Raw genomic sequence first — 20392 nt, 5'->3', positions numbered from 1 at the left:
ATGTTGGTTAGAATTCCTTTCATACAGGGTAATGCGCTTAGATATTTTGTTTGATAATGCCACTCTGGCTTGCTGTTTTTATTTTGTGAATGTTTATTTTGTTACTATAAAAAATCTGAGTGCTTTAAAAACCTGATAAAGATGAACCATTCTCAAAATAGAGTGCTTCAGTGATACTAGAATTATGGCAATGTAAATGAAAGGATTATCATTTTCAAACTACAGAATTTTGCCACATTCACATATGCAGTTTCATTTTTATCTACAAATATAAACAAATATGCCACTCCATCTATAAAAATTCCCAGGATGATTTACAAGCATGAAAACAACAATTTATTACTTTTTCAGAAGCAGATTATGTTTACAATTTCCCCCCCTGTTTTTTTTTACTGGTACTATTTTTTTATATAGCCATGGACACAGGGCAGACAGGTAATGGTACACCAGATATATATTATGTGGAATGTAAATGGAATGCTTCTGCATGCTACCGTCCTAGTGAGCTTATATGCTGCTATAACCCCATTTAGGCATTCTGGTGCTAACTTTGTCAATTAAAATGAGCAGCAAGTGTTTTTTAAACATTATCTCAAAGCGTCATCCTAGATATATCTACTCAGAAGTAAGTTCTGTTGAGCAGAATTTACTTCTAGGTAACTCTGTGTAGAACTGCAGTCTTAGTGAAGTTGGTCTAGTTCTGCTGCATGATAGTATAAAATAGCTTTAAACTTATTTTTAAAAGATAGGTAGTGACCAGGATTTAAAGAATCCCATGTCTTTAGCAATTTGTTTTAGTGGTGTGCAGCTTTTTAAGCTGCATCCAATAATGTTCTTATTTTCCAGATCAGCATTCTGGACTGGAGCTGCAGAAAACATGCCCAATTATTTACATCCAACATGTTGTTCTGTCCTCAAAGAACTGAACATGATGAAATAACTAATCTGACAATCCCTCAGTTTCACTTGAACTTCAAAATCCATCTTTCTGCATGGCAAAGTTATTTCTAGCTCTTTTTGTTCTCTGAAAATTTCAGTAGGATATAATCTAAATGTCAGTCCAGAATATAATGTGTATTGCATTTGTGTAGTGTCTATGCAAGACACAGGGGTGTTTTCTTGTTGTGCCTAAACTGGAACATTGTGCCTCATAGCAGTGCTAAGCTAGAGAGGACTTTGGGGACCAAAAAAAGGTTATAAATCTTTAATAGCTGTTAATAGGCACTTTTAAAGATGCATTTGCCATTTGAAGGCTTCTTGAAACTTCTGAGTGGCAGCTGCTCCCTCTCAAGGAGCTAAATCATACATTTCCTTTTGTTAAATATATTAGCTGTACTGCATAGGTGTCTTCACATTACTTCCAGGAATGCTTTTTTCAGAGGTGGCGGGTAGCGTGGAGACCAGTCTATGTGGTAAGCTGACCCCTATGGGAACAGCCTGCTGTATGAAGCAGTTGTAAAACAGAAGCAACTATAAGCGCCTTCAATATGACAGCCACAGGAGAATCCGTCCTGAGGTTGCTAGACCAATAGCTTATGGTAGCTCTCTGTATTTCTACTTGTTTTAGAAAGGGCCTCAGGATTTCTTTGAAAAATATATATTCTAAGAGTAACCAACTGTTTCATGGAAGTTGAATTATTTTTCAGTTCACCATTCAGAGAGAATGGGCATGCAGTTGCTGTCTCAACTTTTTCTAAATAATTTTTAAAGCCCTGATTGGTTGTTCTGGTAAATCAGTGTGCAGTGTATTTGGCATATGAAGAAGTCTTCCTCCAAAATAAAATGCTGCTATTGTTTTAAACAGCATCTTACAGTGTCCTCCTAGACATATCTATCTATCTAGATACATAGAGATAGATATATAGACATATATACATGTAGATACCAGTGACATTTGAAAGTCATTCTCTTTAAACAATTGCCTTAATGGGGTTGTAATTATAGCATGGATTCAGTAACTGCAGCTTAAAACATTGTGATCCTGTGCATGAAGCATGAAGACATTGTTTATTAAATGCTTGTGCTGTTTAATTCTTAATTGTAAGAGAGATATTGGGGGTAGAAATGTCAGTTGTTTTCCTGAATCTGGTAGGTAAAATGAGATGCTTGCACCTTTCTCAAAGTAGACCTGATTTTATTTTATTTTGAAACATCAAGCAGAATAAAGGTAATTCAAAAGCTTTGCAAAAGATCTGTTCAGGGCACTGTTGGTCTAAACCCTCTCAGCGTGTTATAGAAAAAAAATGTGACCTGTTATTTCTAGCTAAGATAGCAGTCACAGCTTTCACATTAAATATCAAAAAACTGTGTTTCACTCACTCGTTTAAATTTAACTCTGTTTTGTGACATTGGACTCTTACTCTTTTCCTCAAGAACTCAATGCATATGTACATAGATATCTGTTTTGACTTTCCATGTTTATTCATTTTTAAACCCAGCCAGATGGTTGGGGTATAAATAATATATATATATATTATTATTAAATTAAAAAACAATAATTAGGTTGGAGCTAAGACACCAAACCAAACCTATGGCTTGCCTGTTAAATTGGTGTAAAGAGCTTTATTCAACATTGTATATCTGTATAGGACTCTCATGGTTTTGCATGGCACTGTAGTGCTAAATAGAAGAGCGGGATTTGTACCAACAAAAGTACTGTTTCCCAGTACCAGTGGGAAGAGCCCTGTGCTCACATTGCAGATTGTGGGGTCCTGCATAATGTTCAGCTCATGCAAGTACCACAGTCACTATTGTCTACAATGTCATTGGGCAAGGATCAGTATGGCATGAAGACCTGAGTGGAGTTAGATTGCCCAGGTCAGATATTCAAGGGCACAAAGTAGGTGTTTGTAGTATCAAATTGCAAAATAGAAAAAGAAAAACCCTCCATATTACATCTGTTAAATTTGTGGATTATCTTAAAAGTATGATGAATGTCCTGGATATCCTGTGGAATAACTATGTAATGTTGCCTTAGAAAGCCATTTGTCTTTTTTTTAAAAAAACCACCTTAGTTATATACAGATTGTGAAAACATACCTTTATTTAAATCAGATTATAAAGCAGTTTTGCCTGCCAACCTAGCAGTTCGAAAGCACCCCCGGGTGCAAGTAGATAAATAGGGACCGCTTACAAGCGGGAAGGTAAACGGCGTTTCCGTGTGCTGCGCTGGCTCGCCAGATGCAGCTTGTCACGCTGGCCACGTGACCCGGAAGTGTCTGCGGACAGCGCTGGCCCCCGGCCTCTTGAGTGAGATGGGCGCACAACCCTAGAGTCTGGCAAGACTGGCCCGTACGGGCAGGGGTACCTTTTATAAAGCAGTTTGCTTCTGGAACATTTGCCTATGGGGAATGGGGATTTTATTTTCAATAAATACTGAGTCTACAAAAATATTAATATGAGTCAGAACAGTAGGTGAACTGGTCATATTTTTTCACCACAGATTTTGTAAGTCAATGAAATGTTGTAAATTTTGAGAATCCGAAACCGTTTTTATGGCATCCAAAATGTTATCGTGGACGCCATGATAACATGACACCGAGTATGTAAAAAATGGGTTCAGGTAATTAGAGGAGCTCTAAACAATTTTTCATGGGTTTGTTTGGGTGTGGGTAGTGACATTTATACCATAGGTCAACAACTGGTCATTTGTGAGCTGGATTCTCCGCTACATAATCATTTCTGTCACGGCTTCATGCCAGCTTGAAACAATTTCACGGAGAAATGAAGAGGTTGTGTCAGATAAACAAACACATTGTTAATCACCTATGGCATATGAGTTATTAAAGCAGAAGAGATTTGTTGCTTATAAACACCAGTGCAAAGTTTTAGTAATGTTGCTTGCATCTCTTTTTAGGACAGATGGGCGTCGTTGGTCCCTGGCCTCCCTCCCCTCATCTGGATATGGAACAAACACTCCCAGTTCAACAGTTTCAGTAAGTAAATTTTCACAATGGTTAGTTAATTAGTAAAGTACTTGTAATTATTCTTGTTTCCAATAGTTAATGGTGATTTCTACCTGTTATTTTACTACATGCATTATAACTTGTCAATTTGACATTCACTGTTTTTGTAAGTCTTCTGTAGCGGGACTTCAAAAGTTTTTCAAATAAATTTCCCTCTATCAGGTTTCAAAGGAATGGTACATAATTCAGTGGAAGATTAAACATCTGCAAATCTCAAGGAGGTGTCCTAAACCATATTTATGCAGCTGATGACCTCTGAAAGACCATGACTTTAGGACTGAACCTAAGCATGTGACAGACTGTTGCATGCAAGGCATTACAGTGCCAGCACTTGCCAGTGCTAGTTAAGTTTTTCCTAAAAAGAGACTGTGGAGTCCAGTGAGCTGCCATTATTATTTTATTTTATTTTATTTTATTTATTTTATTTATTTTATTTTCTGTGTCCAACAGAATCACATGTATATGGAAATCAGTCTGACAGGGGTTAATATTTTTTCCATTGCCAAATGTGAAGTGGATGCTTAAATTTGGCACTGTACTCTGTCCTGAGTCCCTCCAGATTTGGTTTAGACTTGTCCCTTAAGAGTTTGGTAAAGAGATACCATTAGTTGAAAGCATTGTTCTGAAGTCTTTAAGTCCTCCAGTAATGCAGGGTTTTCTGAGGCACTTAGTACCTCAGGCTGAAAGTTGTTAACAGATGTTTTAATTGCCAGTACTGCCATCTTGCACCTTTACTTAAAAGCTATTAATCCTGTGACAGTTACAGCATAGATGCAGCCACACCCTCTATCCCACATTTCCACCTTGTATCACTAAACCTTGTTTTTATGTAATTTGTCTTAAGTGAGACAGTAATAACCTACTAAGAGCATGTTTTGAAAATATTGTTCATTAAAAAATTGCATGCTCACACAAAAGAAAAGCACTGCAAATTAGTAATCCCCCACTTTTTATGGATAGCCTCATCTTTTTATAGAAAACTTCAGTTAATTTAATATTTATACTTTTATGCCTCCCTTCACCCCATTATGATTTCAGGGTGGTGAACAAACATAAATCTTGTTACATTCAGTTGTTCAGTGCAGGGATTGCCAGCAAGTGGTTTGATGAAGCACGTGAAGAAAAATGGTTAATTCTTGCAGGAATAGTTATTCACTAAAGGAATTCACCAATGACAGCTTGAAGATTCATAAGCATTTTCTTCTACCTCTTGAAACGAAAGAACTCGTGAAGTGTGTTCATCTATGTTAAGTCTTGTGCCTCACATTAAGTGTTCCCTTGTATATACTTTGTTCTTAGTCATCATGTTCATCTCAGGAGAAGCTGCACCAACTGCCTTATCAGCCAACACCAGATGAACTCCATTTCTTGACAAAGCACTTCAGCACAGAGAGCATCACTGATGAGGAAGGGCGGCATTCTCCAGCAATGCGCCCCCGATCTCGCAGCCTCAGGTGAGCTTCACACTCTACTTCTGGCATCAGCAATCTGGTTCACCTGCCTAGTTTTCTGCTTCACACTTGCAAGAATAACGACTCCACTGCAGCAGCAACAAAATAGCTAAAGGAACTCCTTGTGTAAACCAAGCACAACACGGCTTCCCAGCACAGCCACATTAGAATCATGAAACCTCTCGGTTGCCATTTTGCTGGTACAAACTAATGATTTTTAGGATGCAGTACCCTTCACTTGAAAGTTCCCTTATGTCCCAGTACTGGGTAAAGAAAATGTCTTGTTTTCCCACTCTTCTAAACTGATGAGTAGTGCTGCATGTCCTGTTTTAACCTGCGTGCAGTGATGATGGTCTTGGCCCTCACTGCCAGATGGAAAAGCTCTAACTGGCAGCTGTGGTTATGCTAAAGGCTTTAATGCTCAAATGAGATCAGTACATAAGGTAATAAACACAAGCCAATAAGTTGATCCAACAAGTAACACGCCCTCTGCACCTTCCTAATGAAGAACAGGGCAGCCACAGCAATTAGCTCATCAAACAGCTGGAGTCCCAAGAACGGACATTCCTTTGAATGAGTTGGCTTGCATCTGCGCTGGTGTCTGCGTCCATGGAAATGGATGAGGAGTCCAGACCCCCTCAGCATCAGACTTACTCTCAGTTGCCACTCCAGAAGGGGAAGGCTCATCACTAAGAGGGAGAAGTGGTTCCATAGTAGGTGGTGTTAGGCTAAGGCTATCCAGTGCCACAGAGGTGGGACGCTTCTCCGACAACCTGGTTTCTGAACACATTTGGCCTCACAGCAGACTCCTGTCTCCACTATTTTTGGGAGACAATGCAAAATTACTGGAAAATTCAAATCACATTGGGTAAAATGCCTCAGTAGTAATCCTCCCCCACCCTCATTTAAGGAGGAAACAGGTTATGTGAAATCTGTCCTGAAAATCAGGGCCTGAGCTCATGGTTTGTTCTTCCCCATCTGAACAAACCACGGATGATAATGAAGGTTTGTTCATATCTTACAGCCCATAGTCAAGGAAAGCAAACCGCAAGCCTGGGTTTGGACAGCATGACAAGCCAATGTCTGGTTTCTTTAGTCTGGCATGGGAGAAGTGCCAGTCAGTGCTGCCAGTACTGAGCTGAGAAGACCAGTGGTCTAACCCAGTATGTTGCTAGCATGTAAATTCACTTTCAGTTTAGAAACTTTAATCTTCCTTTTATACAATGAATTCAAAGTAACTCCCATTAACTTCATAGTACATATTTTAACAACGGTGTTTTCTAATAGCTCAGAAACCAATGTTCCTTTCCCCAGCTGGTTAAATAATTGAGTCTTTACTGTTTGTGAATTTTCAGTGTAAATATGCACACAAGTACACACTATTTGTTTGTGCATAGTTGGCCTCACACAGATGACTGAGATTGCAAAAGAAAATCCTAATAATATTCCAACCTATACTTAACTAAGGGGTGGGCATATTCTTTCTTCAGCAATAGCAGCATTGCTGTTGTTTATATTTGCCCAAGGTAGCAAGAGAGAAACTTTGGTAAAGGCTATACCTTAACCATTTATGTGCTTGTGCACACATTCATGTGTAATTACATCAGTGTAGTGAAGACTGTAGTTTGCACATATGGCACAGTCACACTACCTACCACATTCTTTAACATTCTTAACTTTCTCCCTAGTCCTGGCCGTTCTCCAGTGTCCTTTGATAGTGAAATAGTAATGATGAACCATGTATACAAAGAAAGATTTCCAAAGGTAAGAACCATTTTCATAAATTTATTTTTCAGTCCATTTATTGAGGCACTAAGAGCAGATTTCTGAGACAGACATTCTTCAGTCTTCCAATTCTTAAGGAAAATGGCCCTGTTTATTTAAAATTAAAATTAGAAAACAGACCCCAATCATTTTTGCAATCAATATTGAATGAAATCAAACTTATATTGCATTTATACCGAAACTGTAGGTGTTATGTAAAAAATCTAGCAAAACACTGTCATCTTGTCCTCATATATGTGGGGAAACTTTTAAAGTTTTAATGACTTGTGATGCAAAACATTTGTTTTGTTTTAATGGTAAATATAAGCTCCTATCATGGTCTGCATCTGAAAGGGCCATATCTTTGGTGCCATGGTTGAGCTGGAAAGAAACAACACATACGGTACAGTAGAGACTGTTAAGTGCATTGTTGCATAATTTTTTTGTAGGCTGGAGCATTGTTTTGCTGTTTTAAATGTAGTTAAATTATTTTACTCCTTACAAAACACGTTCTGCCAGTTGCTTTGTAGACTATTTTGTGTGTATAGAAAAACATACATATCTAGGTTAATGTGTAAGGTAAAGATGAAGGGACCCCATGACGATTAAGTCCAGTAACGAACGACTCTGGGTTGCGGTGCTCATCTTGCTTTACAGGCTGAGGGCGCCAGCATTTGTCCGCTTCCGCAGACAGTTTTTTTGGGTCATGTGGCTAGCCTGACTGAGCCGCTTCTGGAAAAACCAGAGCAGCGCATGGAAACGCCGTTTACCTTCCCACCGGAGTGGTACCTATTTATCTACTTGCACTGCGTGCTTTCAAACTGCTAGGTTGGCAGGAGCTGGGACAGAGCAACTGGAGCTCACCCCGTCGTGGGGATTCAAACCACTGACCTATCGATCGGCAAGCTCAAGCGGCACAGTGGTTTAACCCACAGCGCCACCCGCGTCCCAGGTTAATGTATAAGATAAACAAATTGCAGGAGGGTCTTACCATTTTGTGGCTTTATGGACATCATCCTTCCTAGGAAGGATGTATGGAGCCAACCACACATTCGTAGGACATTCATTAATTAGAACTTAAAGTGGTATTCAACCACTTGGAGTGGATTTGTTGACATTAATGAACACGACCAAGTTATCCATTACTTTCAGTGGGTCTACTCTGTGTAAAACGTAGTTGAATACCACCCATAGTTTTTCTACTGAGGACAAATAGCAACTTTGGGGAGATAGAGATGAGGGGGAAGGCTAAACTTCCCTCTTCCTCTTTATGAAAAAAACATACCCCACCTCCTACTTTCACAGCTGCTGCTCTGATCGAAATCAAGGCATGGTTATATTGAAGTAAAAACATCTAAAGGGCCAAAATACACATTGTGAAAGCTTCCATTTCATCTCCTCCACATAATATGTAGTTTAGCATGTGTATTTCAACCAGTTTTACACCTAGGGTGTTCTAGTTTACTTGAAATTTATTTGTGTGCGTTCTAAATTAGTGCACCTTTCACGTAGAAATTGCTTCAACTTCATTACACTTAAGCATTCAAATTAGGAATGGTGGTGATGGAGGACAACGCTTGTTCAGTCTCTGTAGCCAAAATTCCTAAACATTCAAACAAAACCCATGAGTTAGGTTTGATATGTTTACTTCAGTTCAAATGTAGATATTTTCGTAGCAAAATGCCTGTAACTATTCTTCTACATTGTTTAGGCCACAGCCCAGATGGAGGAACGGCTGGCTGAGTTTATTGCATCCAGCGCACCAGAGAACGTGCTACAACTAGCAGATGGGGTCCTAAGTTTCATTCACCATCAAGTTATTGAATTAGCCAGAGACTGCTTGGATAAATCACGTGAAGGACTTATTACTTCTCGGTACTTTTATGAGTTGCAGGAAAACCTTGAGAAGCTCCTACAAGATGTAAGTATTTAATTCACAGGCTATCAGCTTCAGCCTGCCTTGCTGTAACCTGAAATAATTCACATGGCAACCCTCCACATAGTGCAGGCTACATCCACAAAGCACAGGGGCAAACAGGATGCACCATAGAGGTGCTTCAGAGCAACACCCCACCCCAGTTAATTCAAGCCACAGTCCATCTAAATGGAGAAGAAAACGTTTGCTTCATTCAAATAGTGAGAGGATTATTTATACCTAATGTGTGAAATTCAATTTATCTGTTAGATTTAAGTAGCTTTTGATGTTATGGTTTTCTTTTATTTTGTATTTAAATTGTTTATATTTTAACTATCGGAGGCACCCAGTGAATATTATGTAATGAGGTGTTGTGCCATAAATAAATGAGTAGAGTTTACCACATTTATCCAGATCAACCTCCCTTTGTTTCTGAACTGTCCTTCTACAGGGGGAGCCAATGAGATTTGAGTTGTCAGGGGGAGCTGTTACTTGTTACCTCCCCCCCCCCCCCAAATTGGCCACCTCTACAAAAGAAGGCATGAAGATTAGGTAGTGGGAAGAAATATATTTGGGATAAATGTTAATGTACCTGAAAGAAGCAGGATAAAGGAGAGTCTGTAGGATTCCTGTTACAAAGAGAAGCGAGACACTCCTATTTTCCCTCCTCTTCTTTCTTTGCTCTAAAAATACTGGCCTCCAAGTTTATTATGTACATACCCTCCTGCATAGTCTACCTTCTGTTATGACTGGATACATCCCAGATTTCTCATAACAAAGTCTCTGTTTATCACAAACTCAGGGTTTATTTTAAACCAGTAGGTGTACTATATTCTTGGTTGAAGATGTACGAATACAGTCCAATTAGGCACTCTTAATTTGTAGGTCTCATTGAAAGTCCTAAACATATGCTGAAATCAGTCATAGATGAAAGCACTTGATTGTGGTGGGATCGCATCTAGTGTTTGTAAATTCTCCCAAACACCATTTACTACAAATGGAAATGTTGGACTACAACTCCTATCATCTCTGACCATGCTGGCTGGAATTAATGTGAGCTGGAGTCTGACAAAATCTGGGGGGGGGGGGGTCATGAGTTCTCAAGCCCTGCTTGATTTAGACTGAACAGTTAACCTTTTCTTCTAAAACTGTATTGTTATATAGGATTTATTTGAAAGTTTGGGGAAATGCGACTAGAATTTGATTATATTTTATGAAAACACATGAGTCAGAATTTTGGAAACAAATACTTACTATATATGCATTGAAATTAGATTTGTTAACTGAAAGATAATACAAATTGAGAATTAAGAAAAGTAATAACCTTCACACTGAATTACTAGAAAGCATGAAATGCATACACATTTGGCTTTCAAAACAAACAAAGAAGAAACAATTGAAAAACTTGTAGATATAGCAAAGCCGCAGAGGTGTTAGTAAGTTTATATCAGTAGTAGCTTGTGTTGCCCACTTAACCTGAAATCCCGATTAAAGTTGCTGTTCTTAATAGGGTTTAAGTGCATTGGTTCTTGTATGGCTGCCTTGATCTATATCAGTATATTAGCTCAATTACAGAGTTGTGACTTGAATATCACTGCTGTTGGTCCTGCTAAACCCCAGGGGAGGACAGTGATTTTAATTTCATGCCCCAGTGGCTCCAGTTAGTGACGGATGAGTCTTTCAGATAAGGGAATCACTTTGTAAATTGCCCATTGCTACCTCCAGTACATATGTCACTGGAAATGACTTCGTTTCTATAAACAAATGACACAAGCTTCAGCCCATAGTCCTTGTGGTTACCCCACCCCCTTCCCTCAAGGAGGCGGGGGGACCTGAAATGACACCCGCAACCTTCAGACAAGCATGTTGTCATTGGGAACTGCTAATTAGATGGCATGCATCATACCAAGGGAAGGGAGGCAAACGATAGGCAGTTGTTTGGCATATAACCTATTCACTGAAGATGCAATAAAAGTGGGATGTCTTCTAAACAAGACATTTGGAGAGATGTCGAGGCTATTGTGTGAAATACGGAAACAAGAAACAACGATTTTACTAAGGACTCTGGAGCTGCAGCACTGTGCAGATATCATGGCTGAGTGGCTGCTACAAGTTGTGTTCATTTTTGTGTTTATGTAATCTTGTTTCTAACTGTTGTGTTTTTAATTTCTACATAGCTTAACTTTTCAATACTCAGAGCAAATTACAAGTTGTAGTAAAACTTTCAATCTAATTCTAGATATAGCAGTTTTTAAAGTTGCTGAACGTTTTTATTAACGTAAATGGACATGATCGCATGGCAAACTTCTTAAAATCTGTTTTAAATAAAGCTAGTCCTTGTTGGTCTATGAAAATTGTTTTCAGTATTTAAAACATTGGTTTCCTTTCTGAATAATCATACTACCTCATATTATGTTTCAATGAGTTTATATATTAGGAGGTATGGTTTTTTAAAACTTTTTTTTTTTACAAAATCCAAACTAAATCAGTTAAAGGAATTGTACAGTTACAATTCCTTTAATTACAAATTCTGAAATACTTGGCATTGCAATATGTATCTATATATTGCGTTAGTTTAAGAGATTTGAAATCTTTCCTGTGACATGTTGAGTGAAGGGCTTATGTACTGTGCATGCATACTCTAAACAGATATTGTAAGCAGAATTAGATCCAAATTTGTAAACAGAATTATATACCAAACAGTCATTCTAATATGTGAGCCAAATTAAGTAGTTGGTAATTTCCCCATAAACAACAGGGTGTGTATGTCTCTTCTTAAATGCATACAGTGGTCTCTGTTTGCAGTTTGTGCCAATCTTATTTTTCCACATTCCTTAGTGATGCCAGTGCTTTCTTACTACTTGCCAGTGTATGAATTTTCATTTCTTTTCAGTGAATGTTAGCAAGCAATTTCTTTGTTGCTGGTAGTTACCTGCACATTTCTTGATTAAATGCTTGTGCCTGCAAGCTGCTAAAAAGCTCAGGTTATTTTTATTTTATTTTTGTCCCCCATATGGTCTTTGAAACCTGTTTCTGAGTATTATTTATCATTTCAGTGAACATACCTGTAGTTGTGTTTAATTTCTCTGGAATACTATGAGCTTGAAGAGTGAACTATGTCTTACATGTTCTTTGTATAGCTATTATTGTATTGAGCTAGGGTGATGAAAAAAAATATTCTTTTCTTTTCTTGTAAAATGTGCACAGAAGATTTAGTGGGCCAACAAAATGCTGACTGTCCCAGTGTTTGAATATTATGTCATCAATCAACAAATAAAAACATTCAACTGAACCAGTCCATGTGGCTTTATAATGTATAGATACTATTTGTACTATGACATTAATAATAAAATATTGATGGCATTCTGCACGCAACTCTATAGACACCTTGTTCAGCTTACTATTTCCTTTTGGGCCTATTTTTGTGTGCACTGCAGTTTGTTTAATGTCTTCATGGAAGAATTATAAAATAGAGTATCTTTGAGAGTGGAAGTGAAAAAAACAACACAAAGAAAAGTCAATGTCAAGTAAATCTTGAAATAAAAACCTATTTTGGCATAGAAAAAAAATCAATGTATAATTAATTAACACTCTTTTTTGAAAGAAAGATAACCCCTTAAAAAGTTTCCAGTGAGTTTACTGTGAATAAACCTTCTGCAATATTGTTTGTGAATTGGCAGAGAATATTTTAGTGTCAAAACTTTGGCAACACAGAACTTGAAAAAAGGAAAAGGCTGCCTTTCTTCTATCATGCCTTCAGTGAATTATAGCTAAATAGCTGATGATAGCTACTCTACTTGATTTATGAGGGACCAATTCTTTGTTTAAACCATGATGTGACATCCTTTCCACAGGCTCACGAGCGATCAGAGAGCTCAGAAGTGGCATTTGTTACCCAGTTGGTGAAGAAGTTGATGATAATCATTGCACGGCCAGCACGATTGCTAGAATGTCTGGTAAGTAAAAAGCGTTTTTTAGGAGGTGTAGCAATATATTGTTTGATGACTATGAAATGTAATTCCAGTGGAATCTTAACAGATTTTACCAACTGATAATGCATACAACAAGATAGGCTCTGAAAGAGCATACATTAGGAAAGACTTGGTGATTCTGTGAGAAGTACATAGTTCTATAGAAGTACACTGGCTATTACATTGTTTCAAGTGTTTTTCTGCAGAATAGACTGTACCAGTTTTTAAGTAGACATTATGCACAGGTAATGATAATAGATGCAGACTAGAAGACCGTGCAATGACTCTTCATGTCCAGCAGGAGATTTGATTGTTCTCTCCTGGAATAGCATCGTGGCAAGTCACTTTGGATAACATGGGTAATTCCAAGCATGTGTTAGGCTGTGGCCTTGGAGAAGCTGTTTAGGATGAGAAACTGCAAGTTTTGGAATGTATTGCAAATTTATGCATGCACATAAAGCGTCTCTGTAGGTTGTGGATCATGCCCATAGAAGCATGGTGATACAGGAAAACTTGCTAAGTTTCACAACAGATACTAACTGTGCCAACTAGTTTCATTGTTAGGAATTTTTTTCTTAAAAAAATCCTTGTACAACATGTAGCAACGTTAATTAAATAAGCACCTTAGAAATTTACATTTTTAGAACTAGAGCAGGCAGTGCCCTTATAGTCCAATTGCAGTCTTTAAAATGCAGTATATTTCATACTTAAAAGACTCCCTTGCCAGGTGCATGTCTAGGTCTGAATTCTTCAAGGAATCAGACTCCAGATGTTTGCTAGACACATTTCCCACTGCATGCCGACCCCTACCATACTTAGGCAATGGCTCTAATACTAAATGTAAGTAATGGCTGTAGTTTATCTGAGTTGATAAGCTTCCGCAGTTAACAATATGTGAAGTCCTGTTAAAATGGGGTGCTTGAACTGAAGCAGTTAAAATCAGCTCTGGGCCTGCAGATTCCTAGGTGAGGTGGCAATCAACAGGGCACTTACATGCAACAGTGGGGGAAGTTATGGGCAAGTAGGGCAAGTATTCATCTGTGGTGAGTGTGTCTCCAAGTAGTTTCTGGGGAATCATCAGTTAATGCAGTTTATACTGCCTTAAGGTCCTCTGTCTGATGAATGTTGTAGCAGTGATCATTGTCTTCCATATTCAACACATAATAAGAAAGAACATTATGTTTGTTTAGCTATGATGCCATTGTACTTGTCAGCCTTTTCTCTCATCTGAAATTTTATTTGTTTATTGATGTTTATGTTTGATACATGTGAGTAATGGTAACAATGCTTGCTGACTCCCAAGTGGGGGCTTTGAATGGTAGACAACCATTTCATATTGCAGACTGTTGTATGGAGGACTGCTGTGTATTTGCCAAAAGTCCTCTTGGTGCATGGAATTAATTTATTTCATTTATAGCCCACCTGTCTGCCAGTTTACAAATCTTTGGATCCTGACTACATTATTTGAACAAAGCTATATATATATATATATATATATATATATATATATAATTTTTATTAGTTTTCAATTACAAAAAAATCCAATATATGCCACATTTTATCATTGCCAATGATCAGAGCTATATCTAAGTATCCTATTTTAACTAATAATGAACTGTATTCATTTGCTGTAGAAAAAATAAAGCATTGTTTACTTGATTAAACATTTGGGGGAAAGTGCACTTTCAGAGTAGTACATGTGGAACAAAATGTAATGGATTTCTTCAAAAAGTTGGTCACTATGATGTGTTCATATCATGGTGCTTGTTTGTGAAGTTCATCTGAAAAATGATATTTAAATTCCATAAACAAATAAATAATTGTTCTTCTGCAATTTGATTCTCCCCCCCCCCCCCCAATGTCTAAACAAGGTTGCTTCTGGAAGGTTCTTAATTGGACTGGTCTTTAGTTAAAATTAGGTGATAAGGTTTGCAGTGTGTACCAGTTTCCCTCATCCTTTTGAAAAGAGAATGGAAGCAGGTGTAATTCAGTAACATCTCAGAGATCTGAGTAATAAATTCCAAAGGCTGTTGTGACATTCATGTAAATAATGTGGCAAGATCCCAGATTATAAAGTACAGAATGTTTCTAATTTAGCTGTTGCTCTAATATCCAACCTCTCTTATATATCCATAATTTTTGTGGCTTACTTTACTATACCGTGTAATCCTAGTGATAGTTTCACATTATCTATTATGAATATAAAATTTAGTAGTAGGTGTCTTACTCTCAGTACTATTGATTTCTTGTAACAAAACAGCTTCTGGTTTTATTTGCCTTAACTTTATGAGCACCGTAGACAGATAGATGAACTCTTAAATGCACAGAATTGATTACTTCAGGTTGTTTCCTACAAAAGATACACTATCAGCAATGTGATTGACTTCCAAGATATAATTACTGAACATATTAATCATTTACTTGTGCACTTCTAAAAGCAGTGTTTTTTTATATGGGCATTTTAAATTTGCACAAATCTGCTTGATTAATCTTTTCATTCCATCTTTGATTTTTGTCAACTACTCACTTTATTCCGATATACTGTATTGTCATTTTTCTTCATCCTCAGAGATCTTTTCTCATCACTGAATCTTGGGTTATGGGATTTATACATAGACTCCTAGTATTGCACTGTATATTATGTCCTAACAGTCCTTTTACGAGTTTTGTGCACCACCCTTCTTTCTTGCTGGTTTATGCTTTCAGATTAAACACTGCACTTTGAGGTCTATCCACATTTCTCAGTGGATAGAGCACTGCTAAAGATGGGCCTGGACTAAAATCCCATCTCAGCCTGCTACACTTCCTGCAAAGGCTTGGACAAGTTACTTTTATGTAACTGTTCCCCATCCACAGAATGGGAATAAAAGGGCTTGTTTTGTCTCTTTCCTTTCTAATTATTGGGAATAGGGTGATAAATGAATGTTACCATGATTATGAAAAGATAAAATGTCAAGCTCACATTATTTGCTCTCCCTGCTTATTATGCTAGGCAATACTCGATGTGATGTTATAATTCTGATGTGTATAATCGCTTCTTCCTCCTGCCCCTTTTCCGTGTTGCCTTAAATTTTCCAAAGTAAAAAAATCACAGTAATCCCCAATAATCGTTGACTGGGGTTGTTTTTTTACACAAGGCAATAGACAGTCTTATTGCTGTCCATATTGTACCAGTGTGAGATGAGCTGCAGTGTGAGATGTTGGCTGCTGAATCCAGTTCATAACTTGAATGTAGAAGGACCCACATGTTTAAAGTGTTTGTAAATGGCGTCTTTATTCTTATCATTCTTAAAATATCTCACCACCCAGAGTTATAGTCTTTTGCTTTGGGAACCGAATTAACCTCTTGTATTCTTGTACTTTAGGAGTTTGATCCTGAAGAGTTCTACCATCTGCTAGAAGCTGCTGAAGGCCATGCCAAGGAAGGAGAAGGAATTAAATGTGACATCCCTCGTTATATTATTTGCCAGCTGGGACTCACCAGGGATCCCCTGGAGGGTGAGGACTTTCACTTTGCTTTCTTAGGACTATGTAGAACACAAGAAGGTTAAGAAACAAAAGCCCTCCTTGTTACCTCCAGTGCAATCCTATGCATGTCTGCTCAGAAGTAAGTTCCACTGAGTTCAATGGAACTTACTTCCGCGTTTGTGAGTATCATATTGCAAGCTTAGTCTGAGGGCTGATTCACACATTAAGAAATACAGTGGTTGTGTATTAATTGTGAGAGGTAAACTGCTTTTTTAAAAAAATTGTTTATATACAGTAATTACATAGTGAGCGAGAGCTACAGTTATCACCAGGTGCCCACAAAGTATTTCAAAAGGTGGTTTCCTTTGCGGGGTGCATGCAGTGTACACAGTAACATAATGTGTGGCGTGGCCCTGGGTGGCACATCTTTGACTGACGTATTTTCCATCTTCAGCATTCAGTGCTCTCCAGCTTCCAGGTAAATGGTGACTTTTCTGATGTACTGTTTACTCATCAGAATCTTTGAGATGAAATGGACACTTTTGTAAAATTGTGAAATTATCGCTTTAACCCTGAATAAAGACACACGTTGCAATTAGTTTGTTCAAATGTTCTGGAGAAACTTTTGATTAAAGAATCCTGCTATGAAAAAATATCATGAACCACCACCTTCTTCCACCTGACGCCTTCAGATTTTGGCCACATACTCTTGAGTATGGAGAACTGTGTGTCTTAGCTTGCATGTGGGTGAAGAAACTAGGTATGTGATCACCATATTGCATACTATTATATCCTAAGAGTGTGCATTTCTGGTTTTCCCCCAGAAATGGCCCAGCTGAACAGCTTTGATAGTCCAGACACTCCAGAGACAGATGATTCTACTGAGGGAAAGGTACTGAGTTAAAGGATCACTTTTAATCATATAATAGCAGGTCTGTAATAAAGCCATTCTGTGTTAATAGGGTATTATTAAAGTCTAAATTGTGCGTGGATATAATCATTTCTGTTCATGAAGAATACCTGAATGCTCTATATTTAAAAAGGAGATTAAAATTTTAAACTCTTCTACCGCCCCGGCCCCCAATGCATGGCCATACATGAAACAGTAAAAATTGCTCCAGTCTTTCTCTGGATAATATCAGTAAAGAGCTACAAAAGTGTATGTTAAATTGTTGAGATAAAACAGGTAGAACAAAGTTTAAGAATAGAGATTTTAGACGCACAATGAAACCATTTAAAGATGCTTCCAAAGCAGAATTGGTTGTGATTGGCTTTAGACTTAAATAGATATATTTTTAAAAGATTAACATTAAAAGGAGAGTGAAAAGTATTTCTGGTGTTTTCAGAGTCGGGGAGCCACTGTGCAAGCCAAGAAAACTCCATCTGAAGAGGAATTTGAAACAATTAAGCTAATCAGCAATGGTGCATATGGGTAAGGATATAAGATTATGTCTAGCCATTAAAAGAAATTCATTTGAAGTCTAACCGTGAGTCATAAATGACAATGATGCAGGAGATCTGTAGCTATAGCTCCTGATATTTGTACTTTAAACCTACTGCTGGGGGAAGGTAAGTTTGTCAGATTTGATTGAAACCATGCGTCCCTTCTGTGCTGTTTTCGTGATCTCTTTGTGCTATCTCCAGAGTAGAAGCACATTCAGCGCCCCCACAACTGCTTTAAAGTTAACCAAACATGTTTGCAGATCCCATATTGCACCTGTTTCAGCTCAAACATTGAGAAGTTCCACTACTCTTTATTCCCTGTGGCCCTGAATAAAATAGGGGGAAAGTATGAAATTAATTTTGATCACTAAATTTGGGAATGGGGGGACATGTCCAACAGTTTTCTTTGAAACTTTTCTATTTTATTTTATTTTTTACTTGGTAAGATTTTTAAAGATTTCATACATATTTGCATTCTAAAGGACTGGAGATGAGTTGATCAGCTACTCTTGTTATACTGTGCTGATAATTTCCCCCCCACCCCAGTTACTTGTGAAATATTCTGTATGTAGTATGACACAGTAGTCTCTCTGAAAGAAAAGGAAATTGGCCTGATTATTCAAAAGAATTGGAAAATGTTGATATTAGTGCACCGGCAGATAATGATATAATGATAAGCATGAAAATAATATTTGATTATAGAAGTCCTGTTTCTAATAGATGAACATTACACAGAGATCAGACAGAAACTATGACTTGTTGCGCTCACCCATTATTAATTTGAGGCAGAACTGAGATCTTATCAATATATTTATCATTGCAGAAGGAGCAGGGCAAGAAAAATTAGTTGTTCCTTGTGCTTCATTTTCTGTTTCTTCATATCTTTATCATCTAATCCAATAAGTGAATCCTGAATAAGAGAAGCAGGATTCAGAATTCCTGGAGTCTGCTTGTGGCAGCACTAATGCAGTGCAACTTTCTTGTCTCAGTGCAGTGTTCTTGGTGCGCCACAGAACTACCCGTCAGCGCTTTGCCATGAAGAAGATCAATAAGCAGAATCTCATTTTGAGGAACCAAATTCAACAAGCTTTTGTGGAAAGAGACATACTAACATTTGCAGAGAATCCCTTTGTTGTGAGCATGTTCTGCTCCTTCGAAACCAAGAGGCATCTATGCATGGTTATGGAGTATGTGGAAGGTATTGTTTCACCACCATAGAATTCATCTTGTCACAATAATGATCTTACATATTGACCAGAAAGTGGTAGAGAATTTTATATGTGCTGACTTGCATGGTGCTTTCCAGTATTCTCAAAAGTGTCCCATAGGTGCCATCTTAGAGGATGGAAGAATAAATCCACTATGTGCCACAAAGGTTTTAAACTTGAGTGGAGATGGGCATTCTCTTGAGGTGGTCCTGTTCATCATGGACTAGTTAGCCATGTTTGCTCTTGAAACCATAGGCACTGGTATCTGACTTAAGGGTCATGTGAAAGAAATAAGAAATTGCAGAATGTTCACAGTGGAATGAATTTAATATACTCCTACACTATATTCTTTTCCATAGGGAAACAGTCATGGAATTTGAGGCTGGCTAATAACTATAGTACTATCCATACAGAATTAAGTGTAATGATGCTTGGCAGAGTCTGTCACTTGAGGAATAATTAAAATTAGTCAAATATCTGCAATCAGTGTCCCCTTATTTCTTAGGTTTGCAGTTTTTGTAGTGTTCTAAAATTCCAAGTTGCGCAATATCCAGGAGGGGTTTTTACCTAACTAACTATATTTAATTTGAGAGTACTCACACAACAACTCACACTTATGCCTTTAAAACCCACAAGTGCACTCAAAGTGGAGCACTATCCAGACACTTTAGCTAGTGCAGAGAGAGGTTCTCACCCCTTCATAGACTGGGTTCCTAGGAGCATACAATGTCAGTCTTCTGTTGTCTGTATAAGTTTTCTTATTTGGGATGGTCAAAATTTTGACTTGCACAACTCTTGGTGGATTGGACCCCAGCATTCTTAGCAGAGGTTCATGTCTCTTTCTGATGAACCAGAAGTATCCTCATTGCTTTTTTGTGTGTAAAGTGCGAACAGAAAAGCTACTGCAAGTCTGTTGCTCCATTTCTGTGCTGCTCCTTGTCCTTGGAGACTTGCAAAAGCCAGTGGTTTTTGTTTTGTTTTTAAGCACTGCAAGGTCTGTCATATTTTACCCAACAAGCACAGCTATTGTGGCTGGTGGTGCCATGAGCACTACAGATCAGTCATCCTCCTGTGCTTTCACTGTTGTGTATTACTATTTTGAAAAGTCTTTAGAAGCTAAGCCTGACATAGGATACCCATTGCTGTGGAGAGTGCTCACCTAAATGTAAATACATACACTACTACCTTCTCTCTAGCAGCAATACAC

At 37.9% G+C, this 20392-nt stretch overlaps 1 protein-coding gene across 8 annotated transcripts in view; it reads left to right on the top strand.

Annotated features, from left to right (window-relative positions):
* The window catches only part of MAST2 (microtubule associated serine/threonine kinase 2), a 172939-nt gene that overhangs the window by 132275 nt on the left and 20272 nt on the right, over window positions 1-20392 (top strand). For 7 of the 8 annotated variants that reach the window (XM_028733609.2, XM_028733614.2, XM_028733611.2 and 4 more), the window contains 10 exons: window positions 415-435; window positions 3857-3935; window positions 5265-5419; window positions 7105-7180; window positions 8892-9101; window positions 12950-13051; window positions 16432-16564; window positions 17359-17426; window positions 17881-17966; window positions 18967-19175. In XM_028733609.2, coding sequence (XP_028589442.2) covers window positions 415-435; window positions 3857-3935; window positions 5265-5419; window positions 7105-7180; window positions 8892-9101; window positions 12950-13051; window positions 16432-16564; window positions 17359-17426; window positions 17881-17966; window positions 18967-19175 — 1139 coding nt within the window. The remainder of the gene's footprint in view (window positions 1-414; window positions 436-3856; window positions 3936-5264; window positions 5420-7104; window positions 7181-8891; window positions 9102-12949; window positions 13052-16431; window positions 16565-17358; window positions 17427-17880; window positions 17967-18966; window positions 19176-20392) is intronic. The other variant, XM_028733608.2, reaches the window with a different exon arrangement.

This window comes from Podarcis muralis, chromosome 5 (assembly GCF_964188315.1).
Source record: "Podarcis muralis chromosome 5, rPodMur119.hap1.1, whole genome shotgun sequence".
Taxonomy (NCBI): domain Eukaryota; kingdom Metazoa; phylum Chordata; class Lepidosauria; order Squamata; family Lacertidae; genus Podarcis; species Podarcis muralis.
This window is presented reverse-complemented; position numbering and strand designations above follow the sequence as displayed.